This window comes from Mus pahari, chromosome 10 (genome assembly GCF_900095145.1).
Source record: "Mus pahari chromosome 10, PAHARI_EIJ_v1.1, whole genome shotgun sequence".
Taxonomy (NCBI): Eukaryota; Metazoa; Chordata; class Mammalia; order Rodentia; family Muridae; genus Mus; species Mus pahari.
This window is the reverse complement of record NC_034599.1, coordinates 26,288,693-26,306,540: the sequence shown is the minus strand read 5'-3', so window position 1 is coordinate 26,306,540 and position 17,848 is coordinate 26,288,693. Positions and strand designations below refer to the sequence as shown.

The window sequence follows — 17,848 nt, the reverse complement described above, 5'->3', positions numbered from 1 at the left end:
TGTGTGTGTGTGTGTGTGTGTGTGTGTGTGTGTGTGTGTGTGTGTGTGTGTGTGTGTATGTGTGTGTGTGTGTATATCTTCGGATTTATGAGACAGGGTTTCTCTGTATAGTCTTGCTTGTTCTGGAACTGGCTCTGTAGACCAGGGTGGCCTTGAATTTATGGAGATCCACCTGCCTCTGCCCCTCAAGCACTGGGAATAAAGGCGTGAGCCACCATACCCTGCAATTTAGAGAATATTTATATGATACATTGTGATTTAATTATTTACTGAATAAAAATATTATCAGTTAAAATGAAATCAGGGACGCTCCAGAACGTCTCTATCCCCACTTTGCCCCAATACTACAGGACAGACAGTAAGTGCTTGGCACAACAACATATCATAGACCAACTCTCTGTCTCCTTCCAAATACACTGCCTCACTAAAGCAAGAGGGAAAACAGCATGGGAGGGAGAGGCTTCCCACCCAGACGGAAGGAAGACGTGCTGCGGACTCTATGCTGTTCCATGAGTAATGGATATTTGGCAAAGATTTTTAAAAAGACTTTTGAAAAATGATAACCAGATGTAGTGCTTCAAGATGAGTTTTACATTTCTTTTTAGTGCACGTGTGCATCAATGATGCCCATGTAGAGATCAGAGGACAACTGCAGGGGCTAGCTCTCATGTGGGTTCCAGGGACAGAACTCAGACCATCCATCCGGCTTAGCGGCAAGCTCCTTTACCCACTTGGCTGTCTTGCCAGCACAAGATGTGGTATTTATTACTAGAAATATAACTTAAGACATTTAAGTAACACTGATCTGGACAGCTAAGGAAAATAATACTCTGTACATGAAAACTAGTTTGAAAACTATTGCAAAGTTATTAAAAAAAAAAGATGAAAAGGTAGAAGCTGGACAGTATGTCTCGGTTTTCCAAAAACTGAAGTTTCTTTTACTAAAAGATGGAAGCAGATAGGAATGTCAGTCAGACACTCACCTGGATAAAATCTGGGAACCGTTTCTTACAAGTTGGGCAGGTGAAGCAGCCATCATTGACATGAATGGCCACATGATCTTTCAACAAATCAAGGCGGTCAAAGGATTCTGGGCAAAAAATGCAAGAGTATGTCTTCTGATCCGAGTGGAGCTTCATGTGGCTCTCCAAGGAGGCGCTGCTGATGAAGCCCTTGTTACAGAGATCACAGGTCAACGGGCAGTTCCCCTCCCGCCCATGGAAGCGCAAGTGTTGGTCCAGTTTGTCCTTTTCCCGGAAGGCCTTCCCACACTGCAGACACTTAAAAGGCCGGAAGGACTTCCGGATAAACAGATGCTGAAGAGCTGCATTCTGAAAGACACAAACAGGGCCGCGTGCTGAGGAAACCCAGAGTGACGCCTGCAGTTCAGAAGCTGAACTCAAGGGCACACGGGCAAGAAGGGCTAAGGCTGACAGGAGCCCAAAAAGTCTGTGGTGAAGAAACAGTTTCAGGGTTTCACTTTATATCCATACATGCGCACTTCCTTTGGAAAGGGTTTAAGTAAATTTCAAACCATGTTTTCTTTTCTTTTCTTTTCTTTTCTTCTTTCTTTCTTTCTTTCTTTCTTTCTTTCTTTCTTTCTTTCTTTTTTTTTTTTTTTTTTTTTTTTTGCGATAGGATCCTACTATATAGATAGCTCTGGCTGTGCTACAACTCACAGAGATGTCCCTGCCTCTGCATCTCAAGTGCTGAGATTAAAGGCATGTGCCACTACACCCTGCTCAAAACTTGTCTTCAATAGAAAATGTAAAAAAAAAAAAAAAAAAAAAAGAAACAAAGAAAGAAAAAGAAACAAAGAAAGAATCTGAAACAGATGAAAACGTTTCACAGTAAAGAGGAGCAGTTGGGCAATCAGACCTTCCCAGGAGAGGGAGGGGGGACAAAGAAATAGGTATGGGGTTCCTTTGGACATAAGGCATTAAGTCAGTCATGGATTTTTCAATATGTGTATTACTGATCTCAATTCAAGAAAATGAGCACAATGGGAAATGAAGATTTATGTAAATGTATTTGTTCATGGGGCATGATGTGAACACATCATAAATGGAAAATATGCATTTCAGTTCTTTGAGAATGTGAAGGACTAGTTCCTATAGTAGTTCTAGACAAAGCTAACCTCGCCACTGCCCTTCTGGTCTAAACAGTGCTCTTTCCTTTTCAGGACAGATTGCCCTTCTGTGTCTGGTATCTGTCTTGTAAATCCATACAACTGTCCCAGGGAATCCAAGCCAAAGAAGGTAGACGCTCAGTGGAATCTGTCACAGCTGGCAGATAACAAATAACTGGCAGGCCACCAAGAGCAAAGTCCCACAAATATCTTTCACACAGAGAAACCAGAATCAATACTTAGTTGTGCCCAAGGAAGACTCATTCCTAAGACCCTCAAAGCATAGAGGCAAAGGTCTAGATCGCTTTATGGTGGGGAACTCTTCAGGATATGCCTGTGAATGTGTGTGCCTCGACAGCTCTAAGGGACAGTCACTGAAAGATCAATAGGGACTGTCATGCATTATCTGTGCAATGGAGAAAATGCAGAGGTCAGCTTACTTTCAATTGCTTATCAGAAGCACCTTGAAAATTAAATTGAATGTGAAGTAATTATGGGGAAAAGCAAAATATTTATTTTTGATCTACAGAAATTTCTGAACATGATCCAATTCACAAACCAGGAGACTGTCTCTCCCACCTTCTCCAACAAGCCTCAAAGAGGTATTTACCGTACTAGCTAGTCATTTATTTTGAGTGGTAAACAACAATTCTGTTGTCTTCCTAAGCTGACTGAGGCTGCAGGAGGTATGGGAGGGGCAGACCACATATTCTTCCCTTTTGTATCTAGATCCCTTAATAAACTACTTAGTCACAGGAAATCTCACATATTGGCTTGAATACTAATAAACTGTATTTCAAATAAAACTCTAACATTATTCCTAGGTGCTTTCCAACAGTATCCACAGAGATCCTGCAGAACGGATCTTTTCCCAATCAGCCACGGCTGCTCTCATTTCCTCGAGCTGCTTGGCGCATTAGCCTGACACACACTTGGCAAGAAGGCTCTTCCTACTTTCCTCTACCTTCAGAATGTCATGGGAAGATGCCAGAAAAACAGATGCTCTTCGAAGGTTCAGTGAAGATTTGGGATTTAGAGCATGTGTGCATGTAAGAAGCACTTCCTTGATCCAGCCTCGGTCAAGTTTCCTCGGACAGACCTGCTGCACAACCGCACAGGGGGCTCCAAGTCTCCTGGGTGCTAAATCCACAGCTCAGCTCTGTGTCCCTCCATTGTGCTCTTCAGCCTCCTGTCAGTTCTGATTAGCATGAGGCCCTTCAGACACTTGGTTTTAACAGAGCAGCCACCTGGCTGCCCTTCCTTAGCTCCACGGTGTCGTTTCCATGGAGCCCTGAACACTGAGTGCTCAAGGGCTGGCCTGCTTCTCTCAGAGCTAGAGAGGGTCTCCTGTTGCAAGGGAGTGAGCATTGGGCTACCCGACCCTTGACCCACTCAAAGGCCATTTCTACTCTAAGGAAGTTTCTCTCACACACCACCACACCTGGGCCACTTCCAGAAGAACCAGGAAGGCTGGGCACAGATGCATTGTGGGTCTTCTAATCCCTGAGCTCCGGTACCATACCACAGTCACCATACCACGTGGTACACTAACTGCTCTGGGGCTGCCAAGTAGCAGCCTCCTTCTAAACGCTATTGACTAGGGTGAATCCTGAGAGAAGATCGGCTCCTGTAAAGTGTTTCTAAAGCTTGAAATGAAAAGCTAAGGCAACCCACGCTACTAACTCATTGTCTTCTGATGCTGAGACTAAAGAGAAAAGAATCAGCTTGCTTGTTGGGTCTGGGTTTATTTAAAAAAAAAAAGAAGAAGTAGAAGAACTAATAACTCTTCAGTTTATCATGCACCCAGCTTTCAAAACTTGTAGTGGGTTAATAACACACTCTCTCCACTCTCCTTCTTCTCATACCCAAACCAGGGTCACTAACTGCCCCATAACAGCACCACAAATATCTGTGCCTGTGCCTCCGACTCTATGGCTGACTTCCTATGGAGTTATCTACCTCCCACAAGAGATTTCCTGACTTCCCTATATCCGGCCTTTCCTTCTTCTCAGTTTCTAGAACAGGCCCGGGCTGCACTTGTCTATTTGACCGAGAACTGCAAATCGTTTTCAGTTAACACTGGCTCCTCATTAGACGAGAAGCCCGAAAGCCCCGAGCTCTGTCAGTTACGTAGACACAGCTGGCTGTGCAGTCTGCGTCCAGCACCAGGGCACACATCACTGAACTTGCTGCAGAGCTCGAAGGGGCCTTGGAGATCACTTTGTTTGCACAGGAGGAATCTATAGCCCACAATTTACTAATTTATCTATTTGCCAATAAAATCTTATCATTCATTAATTTGCATTTACAGGGGCATCCAAATTGTGTTTTCCATCTGGACTTAGTAAGTACAGTGTGCAAGGAACAACAGGTCAGCAAACACTTAAATAGCATTCTGGGTATGTGAAACACAGGAAACAAACCTACCTGCAGCTCCAACTGAGCAGGCAGCATTAGAGGAGAGAAAAATAGTTACATTACGAATTGGACTGGAAGATTGCCCTTCAGTCGGTCATTACCAATCTGGATAAAAAGATGAAAAAAATATATAGCCCTACTTTTGAGAAGGTGTGAGAGGAAAAAAAAAAAACTAGACAGATCAACTAAGATTGACCTCCAAAACACACGTGTGGCTTTTGCTCCGATGCAATGACGCAAGGAACCTTGTGCTGGAACCGTACCCCGCCTCTTTTAAGAACTGAAGTGCTCAAACAGCCACTTGACTACAGGTATGCCCCGTGTTGCTTTTTTCTCCTTCAAACCAATGGGATGGAGCAAGCATTGTCCTGACCTTGGTAAAGTGCACGTGATGACAGCTGGGCAGGGGCCAAGTGCAGAGCCAGAGGTAATACATAGAATGGATCAGAAACATCTGCTCACACAGCTCCTCCTTCTGGCATGTATTTATGAAATTCTTGAAGTTATATAGAGTGATCTGAAAGTTGTATGTGTTTTGCTTACAGGACCCTCATAAAGGATATTTAAACAGTTTTCAGAGTCCTTCAAGTCTGCTATGTGACTAAAAATGTGTAAATGTACCATTAAGCCAAATGCATTTTCAGGGTCCTTATAAGCGGACCAAAAGAGTGAACAGACTTCTCATTCACTGCAAGATCCCAAGCCAGGAGCCAGGGCACCTATCTCCGAGGCACACCTTGGATGCCCCGACTAGTCACTGTTAGAAAGAAAGAAGAAAGGAAAGGCCCAACAAACCTAAGCTAGTATGACCATCCATCTAGAAAAGGCTAGAGAGTTGTGTGGTGTTTGTATGTGTTTGTGTGTGTGTGAGTGTTTCTCTGTGTGTGTGTGTTTTATGTATAAGTCAAGTACCCACAAATCTTTTACACACTAGCTGCCATAAACAGACACAGACACTACACAAAACCATATCGCTTTCCACATGCACTCTCTGCAGTTCCTAACTCAGGTTCAAAGACAGCCACAAAATAATAAAAGGAACATGCTGGAAATGGAAGTCTGAGAACCTCTGCAGACTCGAGGTCTAACGTGGAGACACAGACGTCACAGAAACCCACTAACCAACTCGACACAACTCTGCCTAAGCTGTGCCAGGCGTACCCTGAACCTGCCCCGTTCAGGGTACACCTGTCACAGCTTAGGCAGAGCCCTTCTCAGGAATACTTGCGAGTTTCTCCTGGAAACTCCAAATAACCAATTTAGTTACCCGTCATTTCCTTGAGTGCTATGATTAGACACAGATTAAAATGGCTAGAAATGCAAATAGTTTAGTTTGGAAAGTATAGCCTGGGGGAAAGAGTTCCTGCTTAGCCCTTGGAGGGCCTACAGCACCAAAAGGAAAAAAGGAAAAGAAAGAAAAAATTAAGTCAAATAGAAATAGTTATTGTAATTAAATAAACCTAAGTCCCTATTTTGAAACTCTGAATTCAGGAATATAGGGAGCCATCATACTTTACGTATACTAACTAGTCCATGAGCTGCCCAAACCCAGGCCTGTGTTGACTGACTCTAGGCCAGCCAGCCACGTCAGTTTGCCATGAACAGAATCATTGAGAAAAGTACTCTAGCAAAGTAAGGTAACATAAGGGGCAGGTGAAAGGGCAGATGCAAGGTTTCGAAGTGAGGGATCATCAGGCTGGGCCTCAAAGCACCAGGAGAGCTGTCCAGGAAGTGAAAGCTGCCGCCAGTCAGAGAGTGTGCGCACTTCCCACTTACTCGGATGCGTTTGGCCCTGCGCATGTCATCGGCTGTCAGAGCGGTCTGGGTAGGCACGAGGCTCTCCTCTTGCTGGGGCTGCAGGTGCAAGGTGTGAGTTTCCGGTTCCTGCTCCAGAGAAGGTGGGGTTTCCTGTGGCAGCTGAGGAATTGGGATGGATGCTTGTTCTGGCTGATCTAGTCCATTCAGAGCAGCTGGTTCTGCCTCATCAAACTGCTCCTTTGTAGGGAAATGCAGCAAGTCCTGAATTTTGCAAACACCAGAAATTACCACCTTATCTACATAGAGACCAGTGATACAGAGGCTGTTTATTGACTCAAATTCAGAATCAGTGGTATCCATTTACTTAAGAAATAGAGTCTTGCTACATGTTCTAGGCTGGCCCCAAACTCCTAGGAGCAAGCAGTCCTCCTATATCAGCTTTCTGAGTGGCTAGGACTATGGAACATGCCACCAAACCCAGCTACGACTTTTTTTTTTTTTTTTTTTTTGAGACAGGGTTTCTCTGTATAGCCCTGGCTGTCCTGGAACTCAGAAATCCACCTGCCTCTGCCTCCTGAGTGCTGGGATTAAAGACGTGCGCCAACATGCCCAGCTCCAGCTACAACTTTTAAAAAAAGGATTAGCATTAAGGTGCTGAAATAATACTTTGCCTCTGAGAAAGTTAACAAACAGGTGAATGTATCCACGATGCAAAAACTGTAAAATATCCCTGGTCACAGAACAAGGAAGCTGATACAGTTTTTCTGACACAATTCTAAATGCTTAAGTTAATTAAGCAAAGTCTTCCTAGAATGCCTCCAGTCAGTTTTAAATTTTTAGCACAGTAAAGTTAAATCTGTACTGCACGTAACACTTGAAAATGTGCTCTTTGTCCTGTTCCAATCCTGCTTTAGTTAGCAGGACCACACTCTAATAAGACAGAATTATAAACATCAGCACAGCTAAGCACCGACAAGAGCTCCTCAGAGCCCGGTACCTGTGTTCCGTCGTCACTCTTTTCCCCATTTTCACTGGTGATTTCCAAGCGGATAAATTTTGGAGGACGCCCGGGTCGCCGGCCAGGACCAAATCTCCTCTTGCCTCGACCCCTTCCTCTCCCTCTAGTTCTGGGGACAAGAGATTGGGTTACAAACAGTTACCACTTGGTGCCCCAGAGTTCGTACAAGCTCCAGAGTTTCTCAGTTTCTCAGTTCTTCTCTTTGACAGAGCTAATGTGTTATGCTAATGTGTGCTTTCTATACTACCCAGGTTTCTCTACAGCACAGAGATGTTGTAAAATTATTAGGAGGAAATATGAGCAATAAAAACAAAAGCACTGATAATACTTTGCTTCTGAAAGGAAGTGAGAAATACAAACAGGACTGACTTGCTTGCCCCAGGGCCCCTCCCAGGATTCAGTTTATCCTTATTTCTCCTTTGCATCAGCTCCGACTCCATCCCAGAAATGTGGCTAAATTCAAATCACAGTCTTATTTTCCACAGCTTTCTAGACAAATTTCTAACCCAACTGTTCCATAACAGGCCAATTAACCACCAATTAAAATAGTCCTCTTTGACTGATTACAAATACACAAAAGAGTCCTGTCAGATGAGACTCCTGGGCTAGGGATGTCACTCAGTAGAGTGCTTGCCTAGCATCCCCAGGACCTGCATACGCCAGGGGTAGTGGCACAGGATTGTAATTTCAACACCCAGGAAATGAAAGCACAAAAAGCAGAAGTTCAGGATCATCCTCAGCCATGTGGCAAGTTCATCAGCCTGGACTACATCAAACCATATCTCAAAATGAGGGAGGGAGGGAGGGAGGGAAGGAGAGAGAGAGAGACTGCATTATAGTCAGCAATAGAACACTTGCCCAACATGTATGAGGCCTGGCTAAGGAAGGAAGCAGGGCAGGTGGACTCAGAGAGAACGTCATACATTTATTTTGAAAGACCTGTGTGATGGCTTGCTTTGACTGTCAACCTGACTAGACTGAGACGCACCCAGGACATCACAATGTATGTGACAGTTCTCACCCTTGGAGATCTGGTAGGGACTGTGGGCAAACAACCCAAAAGTCATAATGCAGCATAAAAAAAATGCTTCAATGAAGCCATGTACACACTTTTAGGGATATTCAAGCATGAGTGACTTAAATCTCAATGCACTGTCCCCTTCCACCAAGACATTCACTCCCATGGTCCTATTCTAGGCCGTGTCATCTTAGTATAAAGCGCCATTATCGCTAATCCATGCATCGTCCACCAGAAAGCATCTCTTTGATCTCCAGATCATGCTGTCTAGTACCTGGATCCAGCCTCTCATACCCACTTCCAATCCTGCCCTGGCTTCTTCCGCAGCAGACCCTCCCAGGACGATCATTATAAGCACTGTTTGCTTTTGGTCCCCTCCCCTATTGCTGCTTCTTTATTTTCCGTGTGTTGAGGTGTGTAATTAAGCCACAAGCCTGTGTCATTAAGCTCCCTGTACTATCTCTACTAGTCTTCTCGCGACTGGAAAACAGCACACACGCTTGCTGTGATCGCTTTCCTATTTTGTGACCCTGAACCCAAGGTGGGCACTCGGTATTGCAGGCAATTAGATGGCTCCTCCCAAGAACATCTTCTTTCCCATTTTCTTAAATGGGGTCGTATGCCAGCACCTATCTCTCCAAAGCCTACAGAAGTGGACCTGTTCCATCACTACTGCCCTTTTCTAAGGAAGTCTCATCCTCCACTTGACCTGCTGAATAACTTCTATTGAGACTTGGTTTTCATTCTTACCCCAGTATTAGCTAGACTAATATTCTCATTTTTATCCAGAATGGTCTTCTGAAACCCCAACATCACAACTTGCTCTGACCAGGACTTCCTGGAGACTGCCTGACACACTTAAAAGTTTAAACTTTGTACCATCTCCCGGCAGCCCTGTCGGGCCCGGCCACTGCCCCCTCATCCCCCATGACTCTCCCCTGTCTCTGCTTAATACAGTGGAATTAAGCAATCATGGTGCTCAGAAAAGTGTGAAAATCAGAAATGCATATTACTTTAAACATATATGCAGTCTTAAGGATTCTTGATTCAGGGGGCTGAAGCAATGCCTTAGTGGTTAAGAACATTGACTGCTCTTCTAGAGGACCCAGGTTCAATGCCCAGTACCTACATTTCAGCTAATAAGGGTCTATAACTCCAATTCCAGATGATCTGACACCCTCTTCTGGGCTCCACCAGTGCATACATATGGTGCATAGATACATATTCAGTCAAGCCACCCATTGATATAAAGTAAACATAGTAAGTAGTAAAAAAAAAAAAAATCCCAATTCAGAATCTAGTTAACAGAGAGTTAACCAGGATAAAAGGAGCTTTCAATATAGGTATGGGGGGCTGGTGAGATGGCTCAGTGGGTAAGAGCACCCGACTGTTCTTCCAAAGGTCCGGAGTTCAAATCCCAGCAACCACATGGTGGCTCACAACCATCCGTAATGAGATCTGACGCCCTCTTCTGGAATGTCTGAAGACAGCTACAGTGTACTTACATATAAATACTTACAAATAAATAAATAAATCTTAAAAAAATATATATATATAGGTATGGGTTATTCTGGAAAAAAAAAAAGCAAATAAAAAAGGCATATCCCCAAGATATTCATCAGCCTACCTGGTTACCTGTAAATACATGCATCTGTGTATATATGCACAGATGCACACACACTCACTCACTTTCACACATTCACAAGTGACTTCAAACCATTCAGAACCAAGGGTGTGATCCCTGCCTCCCGTGCCCACCTGGTAAACACATCTAGTTTCTCATCATGAGAATTGAGGTGCTGCTGCAGCTGCTCTGAGCTGAGAAACCGCCGATTGCACTCATAGCACGGCCAATTCTTCTCTTGCTCTCGAAGAACTGTAGCCAGGGAAGAGAAATCATCATTTTTGGCTGATGATCAACAGACACCAGGAAGATGCAGCTCCTGCTATCTCCTCCATTTTTATCTCACTGTAGACAGCAGCTGCTATTTGCATTAATTTCTTGTTATAAAACAAAGGCTAACGTTTGGCAGAGAAGTAGATCTTAGGATCTTATTTTTTAAGCATTTATGTACGACATCAAAAGACCCACACTATCAACCCACCCTCTCTTATCCCCTCAACACATAAAAAATTTAAGGAGATCTTTACTTAGATAACTTCTTGTTTCAGATCCAAGTTTCATAATTAAGGATATATCTTATCACAACAAAAGCCAGTGGTCAGTACAATCTAACAAAATGTCCAACCATATCTCCAAAGGATGAATATATGCATACCCCATGACCTGGCATCAATTTCTTTCCCAGTTATACACCCAAAGTGTGCATAGATGCCTCCTAAAACACATGCATAAGAAGACATCCCGGTATAGTCTTGTCCACAGTTGTATGATGGAAAAGATCTGATAGCCTTTACGCCTGGTCCTTTGGGGGTAACCGCTAAGCCACTGGAGTTTCCTGAATGGTAGGAGGTTCTTTGCTTTTCACTGGGAGTCACTCATCCTATCTTACTTTATTCTGACAAGTCTCAAGGTGGGAGCTGCTGTGGCTAAAAAGATGTGACCATGTGATTAGATGGGTGGTGTTTTGAGTTTGCTGATGTGTCTTACGTTAGGAGGGAAGGGAGGCTAGAGATGGAGTTCAATCACATGGTCTACCATTCCATTAGTCACGCCTATGTAATAAAGCTTCAATAAAAGCTCTGGACAACAAAGCCAAGCCCTTACATTTGGGTTCAACAGTTCAGTGCCCCAGGAGGGCTTATGTCCTGAGGACACATTCGTCATTCTAAGATGTATGTCACTGCACTTGGCTGGTTCTGATGTATATCTTTTATTTAAAAACTCTAATCCCTCATGTTAGTACTTTCCTGGGTCCCGAGCGTCACTCTAATAAATTATGAAGCCTGCAGGGGTACGGGGATCCCTAAATTGTAGATTGAAGTATGAGTGGCATGGGAACCCCAGAATCCTAGAGGTCCTGTCTGAAGTGAGTCTTGTGGCAGACCATGCCTTTGACTGATGAGGTCTCACCTAATTCTGTATATTTAACATCATAACTACATCACACAACTAAATCTATAACAAGGTAGACAAATGGTTATACAGTTATGAGTAGAGTACTCAACAGCAATGATAATATACAAATTGATATAAACAATGTGGATGCATCTCAAGGCTGTTCAGTGGTCGGGAGTTTGGCTCAGTGGTAGAATGTTTGCTGAGCAAGTCCAAGGCAATAGGTTCAGTTCCCAGCTCCAGAAACAAACAAACAAACAACAACAAAAAACCCACTACATTCGCACCGGGCATGGTGGCGCACACCTTTGATCCCAGCACTTGGGAGGCAGAGACAGGCGAATTTCTGAGTTTGAGGCCAGCCTGGTCTACAAAGTGAGTTCCAGGACAGCCAGGGCTATACAGAGAAACTCTGTCTTGAAAAAACCAAGTGAGAGAGAGAGAGAGAGAGAGAGAGAGAGAAACACTAAATTCAAGCAAAAGATGCCCAAACATAAAAAATGTGCATGTTATGATATCATTCTGTTCATACACAATTCATTAATAAACAAGTAATGTGTGATATTAGAAATCAGGACAGTACACTTGGGGAATCACAGGTGTGTTCCTGTGAAAACTAACCAAGCTGTGTACACTTCATTATTTGTGTATCTCTCTGTAGGTGGAATATACTTTAATTACATTTACATTAAAAAAAAACAAGGTCAGTGTTGGCTTTGCTATATATTCAGATATGATTAATTCTAGATAGGAATCTTCCTCTGATGCTAAGGTCCTAATTTGATAGCAGGAAGTTTTCATTATATTAAATACTATTTTCTAGCACTAGAAATGCAAACCTGTCATTTTAATTTGACCCTAGGATTAAACGGAGCCGTGTAGCTCTGAGAAACCAACTCTCATATCTTGTACTGAGATGGGAAAGCAGACGCCCCGTGTGAGAGAGACACACAAAAACCCAAGCACCTTTCCTTTCTTCTTCAGATATGTCATGGATTTTCTGATTCACGAATTCAGCGTAGGATGCAGCGTACCACACCTAGGAGAACCAAGGACACCATTAAGAACCAACGGACATCACCAGCTGGGCTTTGCATGCTTAAATTACTTCTCCCGCTTACATAAAACAAGTTGGGCATTTCATTAACATATCCATTAACAGCAAGGGCCACACTGTGAGCCTCCAGGATACCCATCTGGCAGATAACCGAGGGGCATCAAGGATGCAGATGATCTGCCTGTTTCCTTCTTCCTTTTTAAAAATTGATGTTGTTATTTTTAAAAAATTCACAAGGCTTACATTCATAGTATCTTTACCTAAATAAAACAGCCTTTTAGAACTCTACATTTAAATATGGGTTTTTATACAGCTGTAATCATAGATGCTATGACTCAGCTTAGTGATGGGATCATAGATGGGACTGTATCAATGTTCCTGTCCCCCAGTCTCCCTACCCCCTTCTGCTTCTGTTCACTCCCCCTGGCTGCCTCCAGCCCTGTCTACAAAACTTCCACAGGTTGCTGCTGCTCCACGCTTAGTCTAAACCCTGAGTCTTCTTATTTCCTTCCTGGTATCACACCCATTTTCAACCAACTCTATGCTAATAACTAACTCCTCAATCTTTTGCTTTTGCTTTAGTTTTATCTCTAGAGACTCATATATCCCAGGCTGGCCTCAAACTCAGTCAGTAGTTGAGAATGGCCTGGTTATAGGATTATGTACCATATATGGCTTATGCGGGATTGAAAATTGAGGCCAGGAATTTGTGCATATATCCTCAGCCCTTTTATAGATTCATCTTTAGACAAGATTTTACTAAGTTGTTCAGACTGGCCTCCAACTTGTAACTCTCCTGCCTCAGCCTGCTGAGTAGCTATGACTACAACCATGCACTGCCATGCACAGCTCTTATCCCTAATATTTAGGGAAGAATGGCTTTGCTGTCATTTTGATTTTGAAGTGCTGGGAATGCAGCCCTCTGTATGTGCTGGCAAACTGCTCTACCACTGCCAGAACTAGCCATCTCAAATTTTCAATGTCCTACCTCCCAACAGCTACTCAGACATAAAACCTAAAACATGTCTTCTATTTCTCCATTCATTTCAGTAATCTTTAGCAAGGACCGTTCTCAGATGTGATATACCACCTGTTCAGTGTTTGAGCTACCAGATGCGTGCCAACACTACTTCTTGCCTAGATTACCACCTGGCCTTTCTAACTAGACTCCCTTCTTCCTTTCAATTCCCAATCACTATGGTGGTGGTGGTGGTCATCGTCTTCGTCATCGTCTTCTTCTTCTTCTTCTCCTTCTGTTTAGTTTAAATGAGTATTTTTATCTTCATATCACACGTGCCTTGCCTGAAAAGATTATCAAAAACCCTGGAACTGGAGGTTATAGACGGCTGTGAACTATCATGTGGTTGCAAGAAATTGAGCCTGGGTCCTCTGCAAGAACAGCAAGTGCTCTTAACCTCTGAGCCATCTCTCCAGCCCCATAGAGGTCTTTTTAAAACAAAGCTGGATTTTGCTGTATGGGTTTCCATTTGACTTTTCATTGTATGATAAACCTGAAAGGCTTACTTAACGATGATTCCCCCAAAGAACTCTGTGATCTCCCCAAAACATCACTACATACCTCAGCCCTGACACTACCCACCAATGGGCCAAGACGGCTTGCTCTTGGCTACCCGAGCATGCAGCGTACTTTGCAGCCTGGAACTGGACTCCAGGAATACAGTGTTGGTCCCTCTAAGTCTGCCATCCTTGCCCTTCACCTCTTAGCAAGCCTTCTGTCCAGCATATGCAAATCGGTCCCAGTCCTGTTACTCGTGCTTTTTGCACTATGTCACTTACTCATTTGACATTGTTTGTTTTACATCTGTCTGTTCTCCTCTCCCTTTCCCTTAGACTCAATTCTGCTAAACACAGGGAAAGCCTGCTTTTTCTTAATGTAGAAAACACACGTGACATTCACTACGTATTAACTTCGAAATGAATTAATCATGCATAATTTTATGTGCATTAAGTATATGAGTGTAGTGGTCTATGCCCCTCTGGTTATATTATTTTTTGAAGTTTGTTGTTTTCCTATTTCAAATTCTGTCCCTACTCCATCACTTTCAAGACATGTTTTTCCATCTCAGAAATCAGACTATAACCGGGTACAGTGGCCTATATCTAGAATATCAGCACTTGGGAGAGGATGAGGCTGGGCTGCACAGAAACCCTGTCTCAACAAAACAAAACAACCCCTCCCAAGCCCTCCCACCCCCACCCCCACCCCCCCAAACTGGGCATTTCGCTGTTCTTGGAAGAGGAGTCAGAAGGCATCACACTCACACCCTGGCACCCACCAGCCTTCATGCAACTAATGTCAGTAGCCTGCTCCTCAATTCTGCACAGGCCTGGCCTGGCCCAGTGGGATGTCTCCATCTCCTACAGGGCTCAGAGACTGTAAACAATTGCTAAGCAATTCAAGTGAAGACTGGAGGGAAAAAAAACCTGTCATTTCAAAGCAGTACAAGGTTGGTGAGCATCTATATAGTCTTGCTAAGGCACCAAGCAGAACTGTCAAAGTTCCTGCTGATTTGATCAGAAAGCTCATTCATTTCCATGCACTGTTCAATTCAGAATAAATGCAACCCAATGGGACAGTGCAGCGTCAAGACTTGCAGACAGAATAGCAGTGATGTGAGAAAACACCCAAGAATGTATCACTTACTTTGAAAATACTCAGGGTGTCCAGCATGGTGGGATAGCCTGACATCCCAGCACTGGGAGGCTAAGATAAGATAGCCTGGGCTACACAGTGAGTTCCAGGCCAGCCAGGCCTACACAGGGAGACCCTATCTTTAAAAAAAAAAGTACTTGGGGCCAACTGTGCCTTATTAATCACGTACAGGTGGGGCAAAAATTTTTAACTAAGCTCTAATCAAATGTAAAGTAGCCCCTTGGATGATGATGATGAAACAATCATTTTATTGATTATATGAATAGACACAATCAAAAACCTGACGACAATTTTCTTAATGGAGCATCTTAATAGTTGTTATGCCTTAAGAGCCAGGAAATACAGTCTTGCCATGTTATAATATAACTAGTTCTTTCTGTTTCACAACGGTTTCATCAGATGATCTCTGAGAGATCTTGAACACTTTTTGTATTGGTTCATAAATATTCATACTCTATAATGTAATGCTGTAATCAAAGTCTCTGCTTTATGTTGGTGCTGTTGGTGGTGGTGGTGGTACTGGTGCTGGTGGTGGTGTGTATGTACACCCACTCAAGGGCAACGATACGGGGACAAAGAGGTTAGGAGAGTCTCTTAGAAGCTGGTTCTCTATTGCCACCTTGTGGGTCCAGGGACTGAACTCAAGTCACCAGGCCTGTGGAAGTGCTTGTCTCTACCCACTGAACCATCTCACCAGCCCTGGTTTTAAAACCGTCATTTTCTCTTTCTGCTCATTTAAAAAGAGTAACTCATACTTTGCTGGTTGATACATTTGTCTTCTGCGATATTGAGAATTCTCTCCAGAGTGCCACACACAGCAGGCAAGCCTTCTCCACTAAGCTTTATCTTGAGCCCTTTATGCATTTTTTAAATTATTGAGAAGTCATTTAAACATGTCTTTACTATTGGTTTCTTCCAATTAAGCCCTGTTGCTGCAGTTCTCCACTTGCATCGTGAGGCTGGACTACAACACACTGCCTCCACTTTCACTGCAAACACGGGAATGATAACAAAGACCTCTTTCATCCAACGGCTTCCTTTTTATCTGTTTTGGTTCACTGGTTGGTTGGGTGCTTCTGTCTCTCTCTCTGTCTCTCTGTCTCTCTGTCTCTCTCCCTCTCTGTGTCTCACTGTGCAACTCTAGCTGCTCTATATCCCTGCAGAGCAGCCTGGCACTGAACCCTGCCTCCCGGTGCTGAGATTAAAGCCATACATCACCACACCCAGCCTTCTCTTGTTCTTTGTACTGCTAGGTATCCAGCCCGGGGCGTGTCGCCTAGGCTAGGCAAGCCAGGTTCCTAGCCTTGGCTATTTACTACATCTTACCATTCTTTGGATCTGCCCATCCTCACCCCCACAGCTCCATCTGCTGTTTCAATGAGAGAGAACTGGGGATGCAGCCCAGCAGCTCTCTACCCAGACCCAAGGGAGAGGGATGCGGGAAAGCGGGTAAGACATCTTTCTATAACTAAGAAGCATTCTTTTCTTTCTTTCAGGCATTTTTCTTTATTACAAAATGTACTGGGTGCTACTCTTGGTGGTATAAGGAGAAGGGAGCAGAAGACCAGGGAGTCAAGGTCACTCCCTAGCTGCATAGTGTGAGGCAGAAGCCAGCAAGAACTACGGAAAGCCCTGTCTCTTGTGGTTCCCGATAGATTGACCACAATCCAGGGGATGCCCACCCCCACAGCACAAACCAGAATCAACAACAAACTTGTTATTGTTTTTTAAAAGATACAAATTTGGGGGCCAGGGAGATGCGGGCAGCTCTGGAAGGAGTTAATGGAAGGAAGTGGGAGTAACTACGACCAAAATACACTGCATAAAGTTACCAAAGAATTCATAAAAACAGTTTTAAAGACCCTAACACAAACCAGACAAAACTTCTGTGTCAGTTGAGCACAGTGAAACATGCCTGTAGTATCAGGGTGAGGGAGACTAGGCCAGGCATGTTTTAAGAACTGCCTGAGCTGTGCAGGGAGATCCACAGGCCCAGGGTGGAGTTGAGTGGGTGACTGTCATGTAAAAGTATGAAAATTCAACCCCTGGCAGTGCAAAAGAGAAAAAAACAAAACCAAAAAAACAAGAATGCTCATGACATAGAGAATCATAGCACAATTTTTTATTATGTCATTGAGTTCATAAATAAATTCTAACAATTATCCTCAAAAATTATTTCTGAAATCAGAAGCCAGCACATAAAATTCTTTGAAAAAATTAAATTTTTAGATAAAGAAATCTTAGGCATACATCTGAATCTCACTTTATAAAGTCTCCCATTTCACAAGTAACTCTTCCTCAGTACATACACTGGCTTGGGCAACATCAGCCACCCCTACCACCATTACCAGTCTCCCCAACAGTAAGGGTCTCAGCCCACGCTTCACACCCTGCTGTAGGCCCCTGACAAACATAAAAAATGGTCTATTCCCATTCTATTTCATTGACAAGATTATTAAAAGTCTACAGTGCACAGTACAGTCGGCCCTTCTTGTTCAGGGTTCCACCAACAACAGAGTGAAAATACATGAATAACATCACCATCTGTACTGAAGCCCATACATTAGGCATGATGACTTTTTACACGGTATTTATCTTACAGGAGATATTATAAATAGACTAGAAATTATCTGAAATGTGCGTGAGGTCATGCATGGGCTCTATGCATACACATATGTAAGAGATTTGAGCATCCGTAGACTTTTGTAACTGTGAAGGGGAGGGATCCTGGAAGCAACAGGAAGACTGACGTCACTCT

The 17,848-nt window shown here is 43.5% G+C and overlaps 1 protein-coding gene across 3 annotated transcripts in view; it reads right to left on the bottom strand.

Moving 5' to 3' along the window:
• Positions 1-17,848, bottom strand: part of Prdm10 (PR/SET domain 10) — a 100,545-nt gene that overhangs the window by 35,897 nt on the left and 46,800 nt on the right. For 2 of the 3 annotated variants that reach the window (XM_029543397.1, XM_029543399.1), the window contains exons 8-13: positions 12,326-12,398; positions 10,099-10,216; positions 7,302-7,431; positions 6,323-6,565; positions 4,556-4,567; positions 984-1,331 (exon numbers count right to left, since the gene is read on the bottom strand). In XM_029543397.1, coding sequence (XP_029399257.1) covers positions 984-1,331; positions 4,556-4,567; positions 6,323-6,565; positions 7,302-7,431; positions 10,099-10,216; positions 12,326-12,398 — 924 coding nt within the window. The remainder of the gene's footprint in view (positions 1-983; positions 1,332-4,555; positions 4,568-6,322; positions 6,566-7,301; positions 7,432-10,098; positions 10,217-12,325; positions 12,399-17,848) is intronic. The other variant, XM_029543398.1, reaches the window with a different exon arrangement.